This window comes from Delphinapterus leucas, chromosome 9, assembly GCF_059928025.1.
Source record: "Delphinapterus leucas isolate spDelLeu-1000000601 "Yukka" chromosome 9, BTC_Dleu_Yukka2, whole genome shotgun sequence".
NCBI classification, from domain to species: domain Eukaryota; kingdom Metazoa; phylum Chordata; class Mammalia; order Artiodactyla; family Monodontidae; genus Delphinapterus; species Delphinapterus leucas.
In genome coordinates, this window is record NC_143137.1 from 17984089 (window position 1) to 18007259 (window position 23171).

The following is a 23171-nucleotide window of genomic DNA, read 5'->3' on the forward strand; positions in this document are numbered from 1 at the left end:
CAGCCTTCTGTTTTCAACACCCCTACCACTATGGTGTTTCTAGAATGTCTTAATGGGAGCCATCCCACGGATCTAGACTATTCACCTTGTATGACTGACAAACCTACCATGCTGAAGGCTCCGTGACATTGCCTTTCACGGTACCATACACAAGTCTTTAGAAACTGATGGTTACCCAGACAAGACTCTGTGGATCAGCATTATTTCTTTTTTGACCCTGGGACAGCATACTGCAGGATACAGCAGGAAGAGAACCTGTGGAAAACAAATCTTCCGGTAGATTACCTTAGTGGGGGAAGTGACCTTGTCCACAGATTGCTTTTCCCAGAGGTTCCGCTTGCCAGATACGTCTCCTGGCCTCAAATCCTAATGAAGAGAAAGCAGAAAAAAATGATGGGTGGCTCTTCATATTTTCTGGCCAGGTCTAAATAAATCACCACATCTTTTGTTTGTTTATTTGTTTAATACACTTTATCCTAGTCATCTGAAATGGGTTGAATCAAAAGGATCGTTAGCCGTTGTTTGTTTGAACATCTTTATTGGGGTATAATTGCTTTACAATGGTGTGTTAGTTTCTGCTTTATAACAAAGTGAATCCGTTATACATATACGTATGTTCCCATATCTCTTCCCTCTTGCGTCTCCCTCCCTCCCACCCTCCCTATCCCACCCCTCCAGGCGGTCACAAAGCGCCGAGCTGATATCCCTGTGCCATGCGGCTGCTTCCCGCTAGCTATTTTATATGGACCCTGACCTATGCTGTGACAGGAGAATGGGCTGAAACTATCCAGCATTTAGGTCCTGTCATTCACCAAGGACATAACTGTTTATTGACCAGTAAAATTGGAATATAAGCATATTTAAAATGAGATAGCCAATTTTTAACTTTCTATGTCCTTAGAAGTGAATCGAGCATAGGTTAGTTTTAAATAATTTTGAGGGGGTTGGATAAGGACCTCACCCCTTGCCAATTAACTTTTCTTTGGTGCCTTGCCCATGGCCCCCAGCCCTTATGACTTTAACGTGTACCAGCTGGACTTCCAGTGGCCAACACTGCATCTCTTTGCATGAGGACTTCCTCTGGCTGCCGATGCCCACCTTGCTCCCAGGAGGCAGGCTGGACATCCAGAGAGTTAACACCCCCGGGAGCAGTCTTCAGCCACTCACCCATGAGATTTGGTGCAAGAATATTTCTCAGACTCGCTCACGCCTCAGGTAGGATAACTCGGAAGCATGTGTTTTGTGGTGGCTTTCAGGCTTTCCCAGCAGGATTATGTTTAACAGCCCACGTAGTGACTTGCTTAATAAACATTCTTTATTGGCTGACTTCTTTTCCTGCCTCACTTCCTATAGTGTTTTCTTCATGTCTCAAGTAAACTACTTGCACACGAACCACTATTTTAGGGTTTGCTTCTGGGCAGCCCAATCTAAGACATTTTTCTAATTGCACTTTCCTCAGATTAGAATCATTTTGTGTTTCCTGAGGAGCAAGGGGTAATTCAGAAGTGTATCAGGAGCACCTAGCCCCGTGAAATTAAACATTTACTACAAAGTGTACCCATAAGAGAAAGTGACAGTTGATGACATATATGAGAACATGTAAAGATCTTGGGAAGAAAACACTAAAATATGGTCAATGACAGCTATATATCTTTGAATCTTTATTTACTACCTCATAATTAATTTGGTTTGGATAAGGATCCAAATTTCTGTTTCCATTTACTCTTCTTCCAGCGTTTGCTTATATGAATACTTGGCAAAGGTAGTCTGTAGAAAATAAATGTGTTTTACCGAAATAGTAATGTTGATTTTGGCAAACCCTTTTCTCATTAGGAAGGCAAAGCTAATAGCAACTACGTTTATCCATGGACACCAGTCTAAATGGACATGTATTTTTCTTAGTAGATACTATTGAGATTGCAACACTAGAAATGCACTGGTTAAAAACATTACCATGTGAAGCAGTTCAGATTTGCCTTAATCTTACTGAATTTCTGGATTTTCACTGTGACATGGATTCCTGATATTCTATTAGAGAGTTACACCTATTTAACTTGGAACCAGTAAGCAACAAATCAGGTTGTTTTTGAAGAATTCCACTACATACGCCAATGTAAGTAGAAGCTGCCAAATTGTCTGGAAGACTGTTTTAAAAATTTGGAAACTATAATTAGGAACATGCTAATGGAAGCTCTGGAAAGCGGCTATTACTACTTTATTTATTTGATTCATATAAGAAAAATATTTTTCTTTCACATGAATACCCTTCTACTAAAGAAAATGAATTGTATTTTCCTTGAATCCTACCTATGAATCATTTGAGATCACTTAAAGAGTTAAAGAGTCCATTTTAAGAAAATATGAACATCTGAGCAGTAAATTGGCATTTTAACTCAAATGGGAAATATAAATGAAATTACCTGACCAGCCTACATTTTAGAGAAAGACCCACTCCAGAAGAAGAGGGAGAAATGAAGGCAGGGAAGCAGGTTTCCAGTCAACCAGAGATCAAAGAATGAAGAAGAAAATTCAGCTGAGAAAGACAATGTTGGGTTTTTTTTTAAACAAAAAGAAAGACAAATTAGCATTTTAATTGCTGTATATAACATGTAGTTTAGACACAAAGAACAGACTAACCAGATACAACAGACATACTTAGAACTGAATTCCAGTTACAAAGTTACACTGAAGTCCTATAAATTCTACCCACAAATAGCAATAGACGTCCCAGTAAAGACTCAGGTGCAGATCAATGTTTAAATAAGTTACTAGTTTTCAGAGACCCAAATAATATTGATTTGACAAGCTTTTGAGCACTTTTAATTATATGAAAATTAATGCATAACTAGTAGCAGAGGATGCTTTTTCTCTTCAGTGAATTTTATTTAGAACCGGACACTAATCCCATGGATTACTCTTTCCCTGGTTCTTGAGGTTTCACTGGGTGAGCACTATTTTGGTAAAAGAATTTCTCTCTGATTTTTCCTTAATGGCCACATGCCATACATCTGCAAACGCAAACCCAGGCTTTCCCTTTCACCCATACATGCCAAGGAATATAAACAAGGGGTTGAGAATAAATCACCTCTGGTCCCAAATTAGAAGGGAGCCTTTGGGAGCCTCCTATTTGCTGCTGTCTTTAGGTAATCCTCTGACATCCTGGGTTCAGGGTCAGTCTGACCAGAATCCCAAGGGTGTCAAACTCACAGGCCTGCCATGAAGGGCCAGGCTGGAAACACATGCCTGAAGAGGCTGGTGTAAGAAAATTTTAAAAAAGAAGGAATCAACAAGTTAAAGAATGCATGCCTCCACACCTTAAAAACATGTTCAAATTATAATTTAAAAGAAGGAATATAGGGCTTCCCTGGTGGCGCAGTGGTTGGGAGTCCGCCTCCCGATGCAGGGAACGCGGGTTCGTGCCCCGGTCCCGGAGGATCCCACATGCCGCGGAACGGCTGGGCCCGTGGGCCATGGCCGCTGGGCCTGCGCGTCCGGAGCCTGTGCTCCGCAGCGGGAGGGGCCGCGGCGGTGAGGGGTCCGTGTACCGCAAAAAAAAAAAAAAAAAAAAAAGAAGGAATATAAAGCACAATGGCCCTGACTACACAGATCTTAGCTGCAGGCCACCAGTGTCACACCCCCCCGGACAAGACCTAGACAAAATTCTTTGCTTGACCTGTCTTTCTAAGCTGCCTTCCGGGACTTAACCTTTTGCCTGACAAGTTTTATGTATCTGCAGGATCCGTCCAGCCTTTTCCAGCAGTTTGGACATTTTCATTTCTTTTCTGCTGGATCCGTAGTGTCTGTGAGTTACCCTCCTGCCTTACTAAATTCCAAGTTATATATTTCCCCAAAGAGACCGCCATACTGCTATTCATGACGTGGCACATTGCTGGGCCTACTACTCTTGGGATGTGCACAAAGCTCAAAGTTATATATTAAGTACGATCTACTCAAACTGCCCTTTTATTTACAACATCAATTACACCTTGCTTTGTTTCCACCTGGCCTTTATTCAGGAAGCCACACTAATGTACCAAATCCAATGGGACCTGGGGAAGAAGAGATCATTATGATGTATACTACTTGCCACATTCTTCCTGCCTTTTCTCCTCTATCCTCTAGTAGACAGTCTAGCAAATTACTTACTAAATACTAGATAAAGCAGGCAATGATTTTGTAATTTCCCTGTAATGCCTTTTTGTCCTGCCATTTTTAGGAGGCCGTCAATAACTCCAGAAAATGGGGCTTTCTGTGGAAACCTTGACTCATTTATACCTATTGTAATAATAACTGTATTGAATCTTTTTAACCCTCCCATTAGGGTGACATAGATGATAGGCTTATCGGTTAAAGTGTTGATAGAAGAGTATGGGTCAAGTCCTGAACCAAATACATGAGTATAATCTGGGATAGAAATGAAACAGGTTGCAAATACATGTGTAAAAGTGACCATCTCCTTTAGCAATGTACCATACTCATCAAAGAAGAAAAACATATACCCTTCTCTCTTTATCTTTGCTGTCATGAGAAACCTTCAGTGTGTCCACGAACTTGCTGAACTTGTATTATATGCAGTGTTTTGGGGGAGAGGGTCTTTACATTTCATTAGGTTTTCAAAGGCGTCCATAATTCAAAAAGGTTAATAATCACTGATCTGGAACCACAAAACTTTATATAAACTGCCATTTAAAAAATAATTTCCACTCTTTATGTCACCTGGGGTGTTGGGGAAACTTGAGGCACTAAAGATCACATACCTTGTGGGTATGATCCCTCACCTCGACTGTCTCCTTTTATAGGTCCCCTTTCCTATATCTACTGGGAGAGGAAAAAGATTTTCTTTTCAATATATTAAGACTGTCCAATTGTAAATTGGGTTTACATTAGTTTTATACCTCTTGTAAGACCCATATGCAGAGAAGCTCAAGCTGAATATTAATTGACTACAAGGAATTGTACCCAAGAAAAGTATGGAAATATTTCCATTCTTTTCTTTTTAAATTGGAAAAGTGATGAAACTTTAGTGAATTTGGAGATTAAATATAGAGCAAAGGGATGCAACTAAATGCTCAACAGTGCAGAGGCCTAGGATTTGGAAAGCTTTTCTTCTACCTCTGGAATGGGGAGGTTGTGACAGTTGAGGCTTTGCTGCCTTGGGCACCAACAAAGGTATAAAAGCCAACTTAACAGAGAAAGTTCACCAGTATACAGTAGGGAGCTTAATAAGGTTTTTGATTATAACGATAAATGCAAGGCAATGACCAAATACATTCAATGAAAAGGTTAAAAGAATATTTTTATAGTAAGATAGCCACACTTAATAAGAAAATTTTAAATTTCCAAAAATAACATTCATAACCAGTTTTTATAGTTTCTACTTTTACGGTTGTTTTTTTTTTAAAATGGCTTTCCTTTGGAGGTGTTGACAAGAAAATTACAGCAATTATTTCAACAACTACCCAGTAACTGTATTTTTGTGTTAAGTTACAGAAATTAGGCAAATTAGAAAACATGGGTTCAAATAGCCAACATACACATTCTTTTGGGAATAAGTCTAGGGGTGCTCTTGACAGAGAAATGGCCAAGATAATTTGACATTTTCATTTTCAAATTCCTATCTGTAATTTATAGAGTAGAAGCTAAACATGCAGACCAGTTAAGAGTGTAAGTTTGAACTGCCTCAACGCTCTGGGTGGAGAGGTGATGGTCCCATTTTACCTTCTGGGTAATTATAGTGCTCGGGACTGTTCTCCCTCAATCTGAAGCCCTCCTTGTTTGTTATTCAGCAGTCACGGCCTTGTTTTTCCCAGGCAAGTAGACCAACAGCCTGTTTTCTTCTGTTGCTGGAAGCTGAGCTATGAGACAAATTCAGAAGAACCTGGAGCTACTTACAGAAGGTTTGGGAGCAGGTGACTTGTTTCCATCTGGGGTTTTGGTTAGCCATTCATTGATGCGGCTGGAGACCCCCACCTTTAAGCCAGCTGTTTCCTACAAAAGGCCAAGCATCTAATATTAAAGAAAAAAAAAAACCTACCTGGAAAGAAAATTTCAAAACAACCTCAAAATATTATCCAGTATTATTTCACATAACACTGATCAATTATTGATCATTATATTGAATATTTTGACGAAAATAAACCTTAAACCTGATATTTAAAGAGTATGTTATCTGGTGTTCTTCCCCCTGCACTTCTCCTACCCCCAACCCCAAGGTCAGTGATTAACTCTGGGTACTGTATTTAGAGGCCTGTGGCCAGAACACAGTGCATAGTCTATTAGCCTCAGGAACACATTCTTCCTGAGCTTGCTTTTTGGTCATTGCAAAAGTAAGTAAGAATTATACCTTTTTCACTGCTTTTGTAATTAACTATGTGATTCCTAAAAAAAAAAAAAAAAAAAGAAAAAGAAAAAAGAAAAACCCAACCTCCAAAATTAAAAGTCGGCAATCCTCTGCTCACCTTATTTGGCGCGCCTGATGCAGTGGGTGACGAGAACACACTGCCTTTCTCCCACATGCTCTTGATGTTGCGGACGCCTTCGGCAGGAACAGGAAGGTCCGAGGCTGCTGGCTTCGTAGGTTTTGCAGTTTTTGTTCCCTGAAGTATGTGAATTATTTTTAGGATTGGTGCTGGTAAGTTTGCCCTCGTAAAACTATAGTAAGCTTGTCTTCTTCAACACTATCACTTAACAAATTCACTGTGTAAATGCCTTCACCAAAAATGAGAGTCATAATTTCTGTTGTGAAAGTACATTCTGATGACATCTCTACCTCCAAATAAACCATTATATCTACTTCAGAGGATCTTTCGAAAGTGAAATATGCTTTTCATTGGGACTCCATTTCTTGTTAAGGTGATATGCTACTTCATTGCTACAACAGACACTTCTTGAGTGCCTGCTGTGTGCAGGGCACTGTGCTAGGCTCTGGGGGCATGGTGGTACGCAAGACAGTCCACTCTGTAAGCTGCAGTGGACTGACATTAATAGGAGAGACAGTAATTAGTTATACACTATTATTTCACATTGCAGTAAGTGCTATGAAAAATGAGTGTGGTGCCGTAAGCACGCCAAGAGAGCACACAATAGGACAATGGTACTTAGTTCAGGGGGGCAAAGAAGGCTACTCTGAGGATGTGACATTCAGACCCAGATCTGATGGAAGACTTGAAAGAGGCTGGTGAACGAAGGAGAAAACACGGCTCCACACAGAGCTAACAGTACATGCCAGGGACCAGAGACGGGGGTGTGCTAAAAGACTGAAAGACAGAGAGACCACTGCATGGAGACTGGAAGGAGGAATGAACGGGTGTAAAAAGAAAGGTGTGCATTCAAGATACTTTTCCAGCAGTAGTGATGGGCGTACCCCAAATCATGCAGTTTCTCTCTTGGCCCTGCTTTGGGGCCTCTGGCGTGTGTCATCAAGGTGGGCAGCCAGGGTGAGTGGCACCATTGCTGGACTATGTGAAGCCTGAAGCCACAGTTTTGGCTTCATTAACCCTGTTAGAGCTGTGATCATTTCAACCACAGGAAATATCTATCTGCAATTCGTCTTATGATTTAGCGGCCATTTAATCTTCTGAAAATCTCCTCTTGAATGTTGAGACTTGATTATTCACTTGATAAATCAGCCAGACCTCTCTCTTTCTTATTCCCTCTTATCATTTGTTATGAACTATTTTACAGGTATCTCCACTCTGCAGTACAAAGGAGAGGAGAAATCAAATCAAACTGATCCAATTACTTCAGAGCAGGCAACTAAAACCACTGACTAAAGTCTACACAAAGGAGAAAAAAACCAGGATCACATCTTGATCAATGGCACCCTACCCTCTTAGTGTTTTGGTACTTGGAAATATAGTACATTATCTCTGAATAGAGTAACACCCCTAGGTCAACTGGGCGGAAAAAATGTTGGATTAGACAGAAGCATAAAACTATGATCCTTCATATATAAAACAATCAATTTGAACTTCATTAAATTCCAGCTGGCTATCATCTTTATATTAATTTATACTACCAATTTATTTGATAATAAAAGTTCTTATAGATAAAAGAGGACTAATCATGGTTGTAAGGGGCCTGTTTAAAACTATATATGGGAACACCTTTTATAAGGAATTAAGAATATTGAAGATATACTTGTGAACACATAAATAATATATTTAAATAACAATAAACTCATTCATTAAAAAAAGTAACACCTTCCCTAAAGAATACAGGTGGAAAGTAGTAAACAATAATTTATTTAGAACTCTTCTATAATGTGTCTTTATTATTGTTTTCTCTCTAACTAGTTATAAAACATCATTAACATTCTAACACCACTGGACTTGATTATCGTCCTAAGTGTTTCTATGATTATTTATATAATCAGAGTTGATTCGTTTGACCATAACTCTGAGGACATCTCTCACCTCAATTGCACTGGTGTATTGCTCCAGTCTGCTGTCGATCTTGGAGACTACTGCTGCTTGATGAGTTGATTTAACACCACTGCTAAGTAAATAAACACACACATACATACATAAAAATGAGAGAATTGTTCCATACATATAATGGCTGATGATTCTCAATTCAACAATCAACCATATTACCTTTTCTGCACAGATTTATTCAAAAATTCTGCTCGCTCTTCTATCTAGGAATTGGAAAAAAATAAAACCAGTTAATATTTTCAGTTTATAAACAGTGTTTCTCAGCCCATACTACTATCTTCCCTGAACGTGGGGAATAAAAGTACCAAAGAGTGTCAAAGAGCATGAGGGTGCTGTGCACAGCACCTCTGCTAGAGAGGAAAACTACGTACAAGGTATTTGATAATGAGGTTTGGGAGACGAAGGTAGGACTGGAAGAAAATAGAGAAATATGAAGTTCTGGAGACAAAGTGGAATTAAAATGCCTCTGAAATAATATAAATCAAGGGCAAAATAATTACATTTCAAGACTAAAACAATTTTTTTTTTTGCTTTCTGATGTACTTTAAATTTTTTTCCATTATTTTTTATTGAGGTATAAATGACATATTACATTACACTAGTTTTAGGTATACAACATAACGATTTGATATTTATATATATAAGAAAGATAACCAGGAACTGTGAACTATTCACTTACTGCTTAGCCTGATTTTCTAATTTGATAGCTGTCGAACCGATTGCTGAACTTAATTTGCTCTGAATATAGGAGATGGGGGTGGGGATGAGTGAAACTGGGGCACAGCTCATCAGGAATGCTGAGGCCTCTCATGAAGGCCCTATGAGTCCAAGTGGGAAATAAGGAAATAAGCCCAGAGAAACCGCTATGGATATACACTGATGGGCAGTTTAGTCATTTTTAATAAATTCCTTTTTTAAAAGCCAGACATTTTGCTACAACTAAAGCTGCTAAATCAAACATTATATTTTACTGAAACTGCATCACTCAAATCCAGATGTTCTTTATAAGTCAGCAAATATCTGTTGACTCCTCATGATACCCAACTCCAGGCTAGAAATAGCCTCTGCCACGCATCACCATCATCAGCAAATAGTAACAGCTTCTTTGCATATGACTGCATATGCGCAAAGCACACAGGTCCATTTTCCGCCCTGGTCAGGGCAGCCAAGGAATCTCCTAGGCTACACTTACCCTAGGCTGGTGTGGTTGACCGTCCCCTACAATCTTTAAGATGTCATGGCTTTTTCTGGACTGTTGGCCTAGGACTCATGGATTATTAATAAATACCCTTAAGCTTTTTGGAAAACGTGTTTCACTCCTCATATCAGTCGAATAATACTTTTAAAGATGTTACTTAAGCACTTCATCCTTTCCAATGATTTCTTACAAAGATAAAATCAAACTCATTAAACATAAAACTTTATGCAAAAGAATGCTATAGGTATCCCTGAGTTTATGAGATGTAAAGGGTCTTAAATCTTATTTTTCTGATTTTAACATAAACTTAGAAGTGCACTTCTGGAGAAAAAGTTCCCAGTTGAATGAGGTAAAACACGTTAGAACCACGTAATGCACTGGCACCTTTAATATTATTCACTCATCTATCCATCCTGATTTAACCCTGCCAACCTGTCAGTCAAACAACCAACCAACCAATAAATTATATGTGAGTACTATTATATAAAGTTGAACACCCAACGATGTATAAGACAGGGTTCCAATTATTTAAGGAGTCAGTAGGGGAGACTAGTAGAACACATAAATGAAAAATTTTAAATTCAGTGGTGGGTACCATATTAAAGATAAAAAAATGGGGGAGCTCGAGAAGGCTTTTCAGATGTTCTGGTATTTGAGCTGAGATTTGTAGTTTATAGTTTACACAGCTTTATAAATGAGTTCATGAAAGTGAGGGTGGGAGTGCATGAGTTAGAGGGGAGAGGACATTTCTAGCAGAACAAACACATATACAAAGATTTGGGGAACCAAGAGGCATGTAGAGTGGTGGGACTGAATAATGGAGAACAATTCAGCGTGGGGAAAGGCCGGTGGAGAGGGGAGGCAGAGATGAGACTTGTTCTTTGTAGCACCTCTAGCATCGTTCTGCCTCGGGGATCATCTTCTTAACCTTGGCCATCAGATTTATTCACACTACAGAGGCTCTCAGACCCTACCTTCTCCTTTTGTATCTACAATATTCAATATAGCTTGACTTCATTATCACATTTTATCAGGATTTACCATCCATTGCTGATGTACTCTTGTTGGAAAATTCCTGCCCTTAGTGACTCTGGGTAATGTAACAATTTGTACTAAATTTGTAAATTAAATCTCCTGCGTAAGGAGTTTAAAGGGGGAAATTGGTTCTTCTGAAGACCAAGAGGTGGCAGTGTTGTCCCTGTAAAACTCAAGGGAAGACCCCCACACATTTCAGCAAACTGGCGCTCTCCTTACTCCACACTCCTTCCACCATCAGTATATGAAAACAATAATAATAAAAACAAAATTCTAAATTTAATTTACTTAAAACTTATTCTTTGCATGTCTTATGTAAGAAAAATCATTCACTGCTAGCATAATTTAACTATGAGAAACCAGGTTCTGAGCTTCTCAGACAAGGAATATAAGTCATGAGGAATGAACAAAATACACCAGTTGATAATATCTTGAGGTCAAATATCAAATGTTTCTCCTCCCACTGGCACTTGACAATGTTAGCTTGTGACCATTTATAAAAGTTGCAGGGCCAAGAGTATCAATAGTTGCAGGAATTCAATTGTAGGACATGAAATTAAGTTCTAAAACAAGAGCCACAGCAGGTTCTTCAAGGCACATACTATGGAGAAAAGCACTAGACTGCCTGTTCTTGAAAGCATGTCTCTGTTACACAGAAATTAAAAATGTGTTTTTTCTTTTTTACATATCAACTTTGATTGCTCACACGTGCCTCTCTACCAGAGTGAGTAGACAAAAGGCTTTCTGGGAACCCAGGAGTCTGGTTGATGGAAACACTAGAGAAGTTAAATTGGAAACTAGGTAGAGAGATGTTTGGAGGAGGATGGGTTGCATCCATCCTCCTACTACTGACTACTACTTTCCTCATGTTCCCAAGACAGTTCAAGGAAAGCTTAGCTTGAGTGGCATTTGAAGGAAGGTTGAAAGAGAGAGAACATGGTTTGCTTTAATTATTGATGAGCCAGGAATAAAAGGACCCAGACTGGTGCCTGCACAGAGATGGTCTGCACTGAGTAGGGTTTGCCTTTCAGCTCTTTCTCCTACAGTAGGCGTATGCAAACTATGGTCCACTTGCCCATGTCCTCCACCCACCCAAAAGCTAAGAACATTTTCCATTGTTAAATGGTTGGAAAAAAGTCAAAAGAATATTTTGTGACATAGGAAGATTTTACGAAATTCAAATTTCAGATCCATACATGAGGCTCACCTACTCAACAAAGCCTCTCTCTCCTCCTTGTGCCCGCTTAGAGACCTCACTGAGCTGGTAGCCTGCACTTCATTACCTTTGTAATTCTTGAATTCTCCTGAGGCAGTCAACTATATTAGTGCCCTAGGGGCAGTGACCTCGCTTTGTGCTTCTCGCCTTCATAGCACATAGTGCACATTAGATTTGTTATAAATATCAAACATTAAATAAGAAAATGCCCCTGTGGTTCAGTTTGGATTCCCCCTGAAGCCGCTCTTAAGACGAGGGTTCAAGTATAAGGAGTTTATTTGGGAGGAGTTAGAACTATGGTGGACTGGGACCCAGTCCATTCTAAAGACTAAGTGAAGTTATCTAGGGATAAAACATACCGTTTTTCATGTGAAACAGGTAATAACTGTAAAACGTAAGTAACTGGCTTTTGATCATTTTAGTGTGGACATTAGACCTCACACACAATGACAGATACACACGTGCACACATTAACCAGCTGGAGCCTGGCTATGATTCTATACTGGCTTTACCTGTTGTCAGTGCTTTGTAACCTAGCTAGGTTGATGGAAAATGAGGATAAAATAAAAACTGCTCAAAGTTCCAATCCCTGAAGATTCATTCATTCATGCATTAATTCAATAAATACTTGTTGAGTATTTTCACTGTGTCAGGTACTCAAAACACGCTAACTGTATAAGCAAAAACGTGTATTTGAGCCTGCGTTCTTGTTCCTCCATGGCAACCATCCCATCATCTCCCTGAGTCGGCTCCTTCCTGCTCATTCTCTTTTCTTTCAGCAGCACTTCCAAGTCACTAGGAATTGTGCTCTATGAAGGCAGCAGTCGGACCAAACTCATCCTGGCAAAGGAGCCTATCCGAGTCACATTTCATCTCCTCCCATGATAACAGCTTTAAAATTTGACATGTACCATTTCCAGTTGTGCTGCTCTTAATAATGACAAGGGAAAAAAATGAACATTAGCATGAAAAGCAGCTTAAACCTTTAAAATATATTTGCCCACTTTATAAAGTTTAAATGTTTCCATTTTTATTTGCTCAAAGTAATAAGGCATGTGGAGGGCGTGGGTCAGTGAGATCCAGAGATAATCACCAAAGGTCTTTTTAATGTATACCAAAGATCTAATAAACAACAGACAAAAATTTCTCCACTTTATTTCTCTCCTTTCCGTACCTTGAAAACAAAAAGAAGCTGTGAAATTGCTGAAAGAAGGAGCAAAAAGATAAATGAAGCAAAACTTCGAATAATCAATAACTAAACCAGGGGCTAAAATCACATTTCTATTATATTTTAATAGACGTATTATAAGAAGGTTTTCTGGGGAAAAAGTACCTTGAGAGATGAACCTTTAGGAGTGAAACACTTGAAGGGCTTCTTGTCGTCTGATAAGCCATCTTCTGGCATCTTTTGGCGTTTCTCAGCAGCTTCTGCCCTTCGCCTTTCAATCTCTTCCTTTAGCCTCCTCTTCTCTTCCTAAGAGAGAAAGAACAAATAACAAGGACGTCAATATCAGCTTCAAGCCAAAAGGGAAGAGTGCTGTAGGGGAAAGCATAGTCCCAGAGAAAAAAGACCCAGGTTCTAGAAAGGATGCTATCCCTTCCTCAAGGGTGGCACCAGAGGTTAAGCCTGAGCTTGTGAGTCTAACTGTCGACAAGCACTCTGGGCTGCCCCTTCTCAACTGTGTGACCTTGGCCATGTTACTTGCCTGCTCTGTGCCTAGGTTTCCTCATCTGTAAAATGGGGATAATAATAATATCCACTGACTAGGGCTTTAACAAGGACGAAATGAGAAAGCCCATGTAAAATGCTTAGACTAGTGCTCAGAATGACCATCATCATTGTCATCACCATCCTGTCAAGTCATCTAGGACTGACCTTCCACTTCGTGCATGTAAAGTAAGTATCCCTTCCGCCTGCTTCCTAGGAGAGTTGCGAAGACAAATGAGATGATTTATGTGCAAAGTTATATAAATGTATGTTACTGTATTTACTAAATTGTACAAGAGACGATTTCATGGTTGTCCACACCTCAGCTGAGCAGGTTAGTTTAGATGGCTTGACAAACCTGAAGTGGTGTAGATAGTGCACCCTAGTGGTGAAATCACAGATGTTTACAATCTGTCTCATTAACCCCTCTGTGCCTTCACTCCTGGCCTAAAATACTCTCCCCTGTCTTCTCATCAAACTGCATAACCTCTATGAACATTTTTTTGAGAGATTTATGTAGTCTTTGTAGTTTTCAAACTGGATGTTCTCAAGCAGGGACCGGATGTTCATCTCTCAGAGGATGTTGCAGAAAGATCCTGTGTGTTGTGGACTGAATATTTGTGTCCCCCCAAAATCCATATGTTGAAATCCTAGCCCCCCAAAGTGATGGTATTAGGAGGTGGGGCTTTGGGGAGGTGATTAGATCATGAGAGTGAACCTTTATGAATGGATAGTGCCCTTGCAAAAGAGGCCCCAGGGAGCTCTCTTACCCCTTCTGCTCTGTGAGGACACAGTGAGAAGACTGCCGTCTGTGAACTGGGAAGCGAGGTCTCACTAGACAGAGAATGTGCTGGACTTTGATCTTGGACTTCCTAGCCTCACAACCATGAGAAATAAATTTCTGTTGCTTATCAGCCACCCAGTCTATGGCAGTTTGTTACAGCAGCCAGAACTAAGACACTGTGCTTGGTGGGAGGTTAGACCGAATCACCTCCTAGGTCCAATCCACTTCTCAGAGTTCACGTTTCTCTTCTGCTTTCATTGATATTCTGCTCCTCTAGATAACAATAATGATAACTATGACTTCCTGAGTGCCTCTTATGTACAAGGCACCATGAATACAATGATTTAATCATTGCCACAATCCTGAAAGTAGATATTTCACAGTTAAGGAAAAGAGGTCTCAGAGCAGTCCAGTGACTCTCCCAAGGTCCCAGCTTGCCAGTGGCAGAGTGTCTGATTCTAAAGCTCTATCATCCCAATTACTTCCTAACCAAAGATCATTGGCTCATTTAGAGCTGGAGTTGAAAGAGACCTTGAAATAATTTATCCAAACTTTCCACAGTTCAGGGAATGTTTGTATAGGATCCATGTCGGAAAGTCATCTAAAGTCTTTTTACATATTTTTTAATGATGGGAGATCACTATCTCCCAAGATTTGTGGGAAAAGCTCTAGGCTGAGTTGGAGAAGCTGGGTCTCAGCACCAATTCTATCACTTATTAGTCAAGTAACTTCACACAGGTTACTCAAACTATTTGATTCCCACTTCTTTGCCTGTAAAATGAGAATAATGTATCTCAGGATGAAAGGAAAAAATGCACCTTGTAAACTGCAGCAATGCTTACAGTAGTTGGTTAAGCGCTTGTTCAGTTTTCAAAATTTGCCTTCTTGTAACTTTATCTGTTTTCAGTTCTGTTTAAAAAGACGGAACAAATTCATCTGTTCATAATTACGGGGTTGCTGCTACATGCCTGGCACTGGGCTGGGTCCTGGGTATACAGTAACGAACAATCTAGTTACTGACTCTTCCACTTAAAACACCCCAAAAACTATTTTTGAGAATCTTCTCTATAAAACCTCTTCAAATATCAAAAACCAACTATCACGATCATGTGGCTCGGTTCTTGCAGCCAATCTGCAGACTTTCTCATCCTTCTCTGCTGACTGTTCTTTATTGAGGGACATTACAGGGTCATGGATTAGGACAAGTGGGACCTGGGGAAAATTACAAAAACCTCTCTGTGCCTCAGTTTCCTGATCTGTAAAATGGGGATGAGAAGACGACCCATATCAGAGAGTTCTTAGAATTGCATAAACTAATGTGGATAAAAGTTTTAGAACCGTGTCTAGCACACAGCAAGCTGATTAATCTTCAAATGTATTTGTAAGAATTCATGTTCAAAAGAGCAGCAGCAGTTCACCCGGGAAGAAACTATTTCCGGGGCTGGAAGGGTCACCAGAGACGCATCCCCATGGGCTCGGGTAACGTAAGACCCCTGACGGGCCACGCCGCACCCGCCTTACCTCCTCTCTGACTCTCCGCTCGGCTTCCTCCTGCTTCCTCCTCTGCCCCTCCTCCTCCAGGACCTTCCTTCGCTCCTCCCTCTTCTTCTTCAGCTCCTCCAGCTCCAAGGCCGCCTCCTGCTGCTTCTGCTTGAGCTTCTCAAACTCCTCGCTTTCAGTTTCCCCGCGGCGTCGGCGCAGCTCCTCCAGCCGCTTGCCGGCTTCCACTTGGGAAGCACCTTCAGCCTCCTTGGCCTCGCTGGCCCTGCCTCCAGGGCGGCTGCAAAGGAGTTGGACACACGTCTGCCTTCCAGCTCCCCTCCTCTCGCCTTAGGGAGGGGATGTCGGTCTGCAGGCTTTGCATCCCACACCGAAATCTCCACTGCCCTCATGGGACAGTGGATCCTCACACCTGTCCAAGGGGTAAGTTGGGGTCCACCTGGAATCTTCAGGTCTGAATCTGAGTCCCTGCTCTGCCACTTACCCTGGGTTTCCTTGACTGTACAATGGGGGCAAATAGGCACTGTTGGTGGGATTGTAAATTGATGCAGCCACTGTGGAGGCTCCTCAAAAAATTAAAAGTAGAACTGCCATATGACCCAGCAATTCCACTTCTGGGTATTTATTCAAAGAAAATAAAAACAGTGACTCAAAAAGATACATGCACCCCCATGGTCGTGCAGCATAATTTACAGTAGCCAAGGTATGGAAACAACCCAAGTGTCCATTGATGGATGAATGTATAAAGAAAACGTGGTAAAAATACATACAATGGAATATCATTCAGCCACAAAAAGAAGAAATCTCGTTTAAATACTCATTAACAAGTAGTGAGGGCATTCTTAACTGTATCTGAACATAGGTAGCCCATTTCTGATGCTTTTGTAACAGATGAATTACTACGGTCTAGTATCATTTATTCCATGTAGAGAATGGCACAGTGTTTCTAGCTATGAAGCAAGAAGAATAAAACAGAAAATGAGTTCAAGATTACACAGTTACCAATATTGATCTTACGTGTATGTCTCATGCTTTTAAAATAATGAGGTACGTCTCATGCTTTTAAAATAATGAGGTAGCTCTGAATAAACTATGTCCTTTAGGACTATGCTTTTCAAGCTGCAGCTTGGAAAATCTATTTAGTGGACTGTAATTAGCCTTTAAAAAATGAACTAGAAAACATCAGAGGGCATTGCATGGAACAAGGGAAAAGACCATTTCTTTTTTTTCTTTCTTTTTTTTTTTTTTTTGTGGTACGCGGGCCTCTCACTGTTGCGGCCTCTCCCGTTGCGGAGCACAGGCTCCGGACGCACAGGCTCAGCGGCCACGGCTCACGGGCCCAGCCGCTCCGCGGCATGTGGGATCTTCCCGGACCGGGGCACGAACCTGTGTCCCCTGCATCGGCAGGCGGACTCTCAACCATCAGGGAAGCCCAAGACCATTTCTTGATGTGCTTGTTTCAGTTATAAATACATATGTAGATGTGTAATGGGTTATGATGTAAAATTTCTTACTAGAAGTTGAGGTTAAAAAGTTAAAAAAATATTGTGCTACGTTCTTGATGGTTAAAGATGAACTTTTATTTTTAACTCATTCAAGGTTAGAGCGTCCCTTAAAACTTGGTATTGCCTTTTCAGTCTTAAAGGCCCATAGGCCTGTGACTCCAGAGAGGAACTCTCCCCTTTCAGTTAAAGTCTCTCCATCTTCAGAGATGAGTTTACTCTCTGTGTTCATCGTGTTAGTGTTTGGTAGGACTGAAAAACACATGCCTAGAGAAACTTCTCTGGATTCCACTAGGTGTCACTCAGTCTTTATATTGGGCATTCAAATGCCCATCATTAGGGACTGGTTAAATAAATCATGACCCATCCACCCAGTGGGACACTCTAACATTAACTGTAGGCTTATATTCACTGGTATAGAAGGCTAGCTAAGATACATTGCTATGCACAAAGCAAGAATCACTTTAAAATAGAGATTTATAATTATATACACATATACATACTATATGTATATGTGTGTGTGTGTTTTGAATGTATATACATAGAGAAAATCTGGAAAAAATGTTACTGGTGGTTTCCTTGGGTGATGGGTACTTAACTTGCTCCTTGAATTGAGATTTTCATGTCACGTTTTAGAGAAAACAATTTAGCTATAAGAAAACGGGTCTATCAAAGGGAACAGTAATTAAATCCAACAAAAGGAGCTATGCTCAAAACAGGAACAAGAGTCCTGTCCACATCACCTCTGCTCAGATATGCAGGCATGCCCTCAGCATTAGGGTAGCACCAATATGGAAATTTCTTCCAGAAGGTTCTTTCCTCTATCCTTGGCTTCGCTAGGTGAAAGTTGAGATGAACATCAGACCTTTCACCATGAACACAGCTTGTTTTCAGTTAGACTATTAGGCACTAAGCTAAGGTAAACAGAAGCTCTTACTCCCTTCCTGGCTCCTCACCTTATTACTATATGGAGCAAAATGAGGCGTCTCTGCTTCTATCGGCGTCAACTTCTAACTGAAACTAAAACTAAGGTATGTTGGCAGCTAAACAAAAACTAACAATATGGTGGCAGCTTGTTTCATTTTTTTTCTGCCCAGACATAGAAAAATTAAAGCAAGAGTCCCATTTACGGGTTCTCACTGCTTAATCTGTTGCCATCCCTTGTGACTTCTCTCTTTGAGTTACCCGGTTATCTGGATTTTCAAACGATGGGCATGTTAATTATTAATTTGAGCTTTGACTGAAGCTGGTTGACAAGTTTGCCGATTGTTAACCAAACTTCTTTCTACTGAGAGATTTTTTTTAATGTTATTTCTCTTAACAAAATTGTACTCTTATCTACAACACATGTTTTAAACTATCAAGTAATTAAACACTAATATTATTAGGCAATATTCTTTGAACACTTTTTATGAACCTGACACTGTTCTAGGGCTTTAACACATTAAACTACTGGCGCTTCAGCAAGCTCTGCACTCAGCTTATCAGCCTGAATCAAACCTGATTTCTAGATTTTCTATGAGTTGCTAATAAACTTCATTTTTACATCTACTTTCTTGCCAATCCCAAGTAACATCTATAGGTTCTACGCTTCTCACTCCTTCACACTTTATTTAGTCTTTGAATACACACCTTTTCTTCCATGCGCTTTCGGCTCTCTTTTGGATAGTTGTGACTAGGTTTCTGCTCAAATTTTTGTGTAGAAAAATTGTTTGGGAACAACGATATTTACGTAACATCTTAGAGCGGCTGGAAATGTCCATCCTTAGTAGTTCCGTTTGCTTCTGGACGTTACACAGGCTTTGGTGTAAGGAACAGTCTGACTTCCATACAATACCTACTGGGAACTTTCTTCTTTGAAGTGTTCCGGAAAACAGGGTCTACAGGCAAGGCGGCTGCCAAAGAACAGCCCCATGGGAATCCATGTTACGGGGACCCAAGACTCTTTTCCAGAACACCTGGCACAGCAGCCAGTGACGTAACAGAGATTGGAATTTGGCACTAGCGGTTGGAGGGAGTGTGTGTGTAGGAATGGGGCACAGAGAGTTAGGTAGCCAGGTGTCCATGGCAGGCTTCTGCAACTTGAGTCCTTCTACAAAGCTGATGGGGGGCTCTCCATAGTCAACGCACCTAGAAGTGAGGATTTGCCTGCATATACTTGTCTATCTGTCCTAAAATCAATCGCCGTAATGGGGGAGGGGATAAGGAGGGGAAGCTGAAGCTCTGCAAGAGGGTTTCCCAAAACTGGAGCATTAGTTGCATGCCCTCTTCCTCCCTCTTAGAGATTCCCAAGGCAAATTAACATCAAGGGCTCTCAAAGTGGTAAAGAGATCTGACTCATTTAGTTTAACCCAATGTTTCCAAAGTATTTGGCCACAGGGAAATCTAAGTTTCATGCAGCAATTTATTTACAACCTTTAGAAAATACATTCTTTAAAATGGTACTGAGAAGGGTCTCTTATGAAGTTGGGTGGACCATACAGAGAATGGGTCAATGACAACTCCAGTCATAATGTTTTCTAATAAACTGATCTTACATGAACATATTAGATCAGTGAACAAAAACATGGCTGCCAAGCATGATCTGCCTTGCCAAATAATGGGAAAAGCAGATCAAACCTTGTCTGAGCAATGCCTGCTGGTCTCCTGTTAGTGACTGATAGCCAGACCTGCTGACTGAGTATCTGTAAGACGATGGCCAATGACCTCACAACAAAAGTAGGTTGCCTCTTAGCACATTTCTGTCTGGAAGCACAGGGTAGGGAGACTGATTATTACTATTATTTTTTCACATATGAACACAGTCACTGTTAACTAGCCACAACTTCTTACCTGAAAGTATTCTCAGTGTGTTTAAGTTTGTGGGTCATGAATTCTCCATTCTGCGACTTCATTTCTGTAAATCCCTTCTTTCCATCCAAGAAGCTCTTAACTTCTTTGCTTTCTTTGTCCCTTTTAGTCTTCTCATCTTTGATCTAACCAACGGTACATATCAGGAAGAAACATAATGATAATAATCTTAATTAGGTTTTGGTTGGTATCACCAAATAAGACCCAACATCGTTAGGAAGCCAGAAAACTCAGAAGTAAAACAAACTACCGGAGAATGATGTGGTAGAGCTGGAATCAGAGGAAATTCTTAGAGCATAAGCTGTGGTCCTCTAGCCTCTGAGCAAGGACCTTGACCACAATTTTAGGAGGTCAGGATCATCCCTTATTGCACTGAGGTTTTATTTTCAAAAGTAGTGGAGGTGTTACCATTTAGAAACTATTGTGTTCTGGGAACTCCACATAAGAGTGGTTGTTTTCAGTTCCCACCGGGAGGAGCAATTATTAGTGTGGCCTTGATGGGAGAATGGCCAGGTTGCTTGGATGAAGGGCACTTCTTTGAGAAGGACACAGGTGTGTTGAGGAGGGAATAAGAAGCCTACTGAGCCGGATCTGTCAAGCCAATTTTGGCAGGTGTCAGAGGAAGACATTTTAATCAAATGAATTTTAATCAAATGAATTTGATTTTATTTTAATCAAATATTTTTGATTAAATATTTTAATCAAATGAATAACTAGGGTCCCCAGGATAGAAGACATAATAACCCTACTTTTAGCGGGATGACTCAGAGACCTGTGGGGCCATGTTTGTAGTCATCTCAACCATTAAAGATAGAATGGAACAGGAAAAATTCCAGGGTAGACTTTGACTTCCATTGAAGGTAATAATTTAGTCTCTGGAAGTGGCTTTATGATTGTTGTGGAAGACAGAGGAAGGTGAGACATGGAGAGCAGGTGTTAGCTTTAATTTTTTTTGTGTGGGTTTTGTGTTACAAGTTCCTCACAGTAAGTGAGACAGATTTCAAAGTATACTGAATTTACATAGCTTTTGTGGGGGGGGGGGTAAAGGAGTTCAAATTACTTTATCATCTCACCCATTCTTAAAAAATGAGTGTGAAAACAGGTGAGGCTCATTATTTCTCATTTCAAGACAAACAGTGACAAAGCACTAACATTATAAAGAAACCTAAGGAGGAGGGTTTGGGCGTAAGAACTCAGAGCTTCAGGGACTGCCCAGGATGGTCTCCCCTTACCTCATCGCTCACTTGTTCTCAGCTGTTATAGTTCAGATACCCAACCCCCGCCAAAGTGCATGTTTTACTAAGCAGAGGACATTTTTTTGCTATTTACTGAGGAACCTTCAGTAGTCCTTTGCCTGACTGCCTTTGTTGAGTATTATTTGATTAAATTACTATCGATGGACTATTCACTACCATGTTACCCTAATCAGTTAAGACTTTAATCTTTCTCCAAGGGGCATATATCTAGGACATCCCTTGGACATGCTGAAGAGGGGGGCTGCTATTTTGCCATTCTCTCTGAGAGCTTTGTAATGCGAGTTTTAGTTCTATTGCTGTGTCAACAAACTAGCTGTTACTTTAAGTCACCTATCTTTTCTGGAATGCTGGCTCCATGTACATAAAAAGAGAGGGGTGCACTAGACGACCCCTAACTAATCTTTCATCCTGTCATTTCCCTCTTGGCTCCAGATTTGTCCTGAGAGGCGACAGAGAAGAGAAGGAAGCTCCTAGTCTGTCCTACAGCTTTAATAAGGCTCCTTGGTGACTATCCTTGCCTGATGGTAAATCAGTATTCATTGGGCAGGCAGGAGCAAGCAAAGTCTCTTCTCATTTTGACCTACCATTGTTGGGTATAGTTCCAGAAACTATGGACTGGAGTTTATATCCTGGTTAAGAACTATCTGGGGATACACGTTTAAGGGTGAGGGGGTCCCATTTCAGGGAACCCATGAAAGAAATTGTGAGTCAAATCTCATAGTTTGCGGAGCGCTATACAGAGAGAAATTCCCTTTAACTGGTTTCTCCTATCTTGGAGTCTGAGATATTTCCCAGATACCTCCCATAATGTACTACCTAATTTACCATCCAAAGATGTGTATAAAATAGATTTGTAAAACAATACATGTCTAACAGAAGAAAAATCCCTTTTTTTCAAGCTCTGCCTTTATTGGCAAAGTTATGGTAGATGGTATGCTTCTATTCTCTTTGGAAGACTTTCTTAGAAAAATTCCCAATGAAATAATGATAATGATGCTGACTGCAAATTATCTTTTCTTTCTGGGAAATGAATAAATAAAGTAATTCCATAACAGTTTAAGAAGCACAGTGGGTTGGATTCTATAGCAGATTCAACCTAAGCTAATGGGATATTCTGAGCCCACTCGGAAAAGCATTAGAGCCTCTAGATCAAAATGTTACCATGAAGAGAATCTTTGCTGATGGATTAATATGGGGTTATGTATCCTGAAGGAGCTAAAATGCTTGCTATACAGATAACACCAGCATGCTCATATGAAAGGCTCTGGTCAAATGTGATCATTGGGATAACACTATGGGTACCTGGGATATTCAGTGGGATAACACATGGGTGTATGTGTGTGGGGTGGGAATTCCAGTGACATGCCCTTGTGCCAGAGAGACACTCAGAAGGTTGTGAGCAAGTCTGAAAGGACTGAGACTCCAGTCTCTGTGCTGTATCGCTTTGTATCATTTGATTCCAGAATAGTGAAAAGAACTGTTGCAAGTTACAGTTTTTCAGACTAAGTTGAATATACTTTTGTTAGATTCAGAAGCCTCAATTCCTTTTCCAAGTCCAACGTCTACCACGTGGATATATATCCTTGCTACTTGCTACTGGTCCACGGACAACATGGATTTCACCAGGGAGCTGAGGCTCTACCCAGATCCACTGAGTCAGAGTCTGTGTTTCACAAGTTCCCAGGTG

The 23171-nt window shown here is 40.5% G+C and overlaps 1 protein-coding gene across 10 annotated transcripts in view; it reads right to left on the reverse strand.

Moving 5' to 3' along the window:
• Positions 1–23171, reverse strand: part of CALD1 (caldesmon 1) — a 181230-nt gene that overhangs the window by 4441 nt on the left and 153618 nt on the right. For 8 of the 10 annotated variants that reach the window (XM_089917365.1, XM_089917364.1, XM_089917369.1 and 5 more), the window contains 8 exons: positions 20211–20353; positions 15898–16156; positions 13218–13358; positions 8595–8638; positions 8415–8496; positions 6459–6596; positions 5893–5988; positions 286–366 (listed from right to left, as the gene is read on the reverse strand). In XM_089917365.1, coding sequence (XP_089773491.1) covers positions 286–366; positions 5893–5988; positions 6459–6596; positions 8415–8496; positions 8595–8638; positions 13218–13358; positions 15898–16156; positions 20211–20353 — 984 coding nt within the window. The remainder of the gene's footprint in view (positions 1–285; positions 367–5892; positions 5989–6458; positions 6597–8414; positions 8497–8594; positions 8639–13217; positions 13359–15897; positions 16157–20210; positions 20354–23171) is intronic. The other 2 variants (XM_089917367.1, XM_089917375.1) reach the window with 1 other exon arrangement.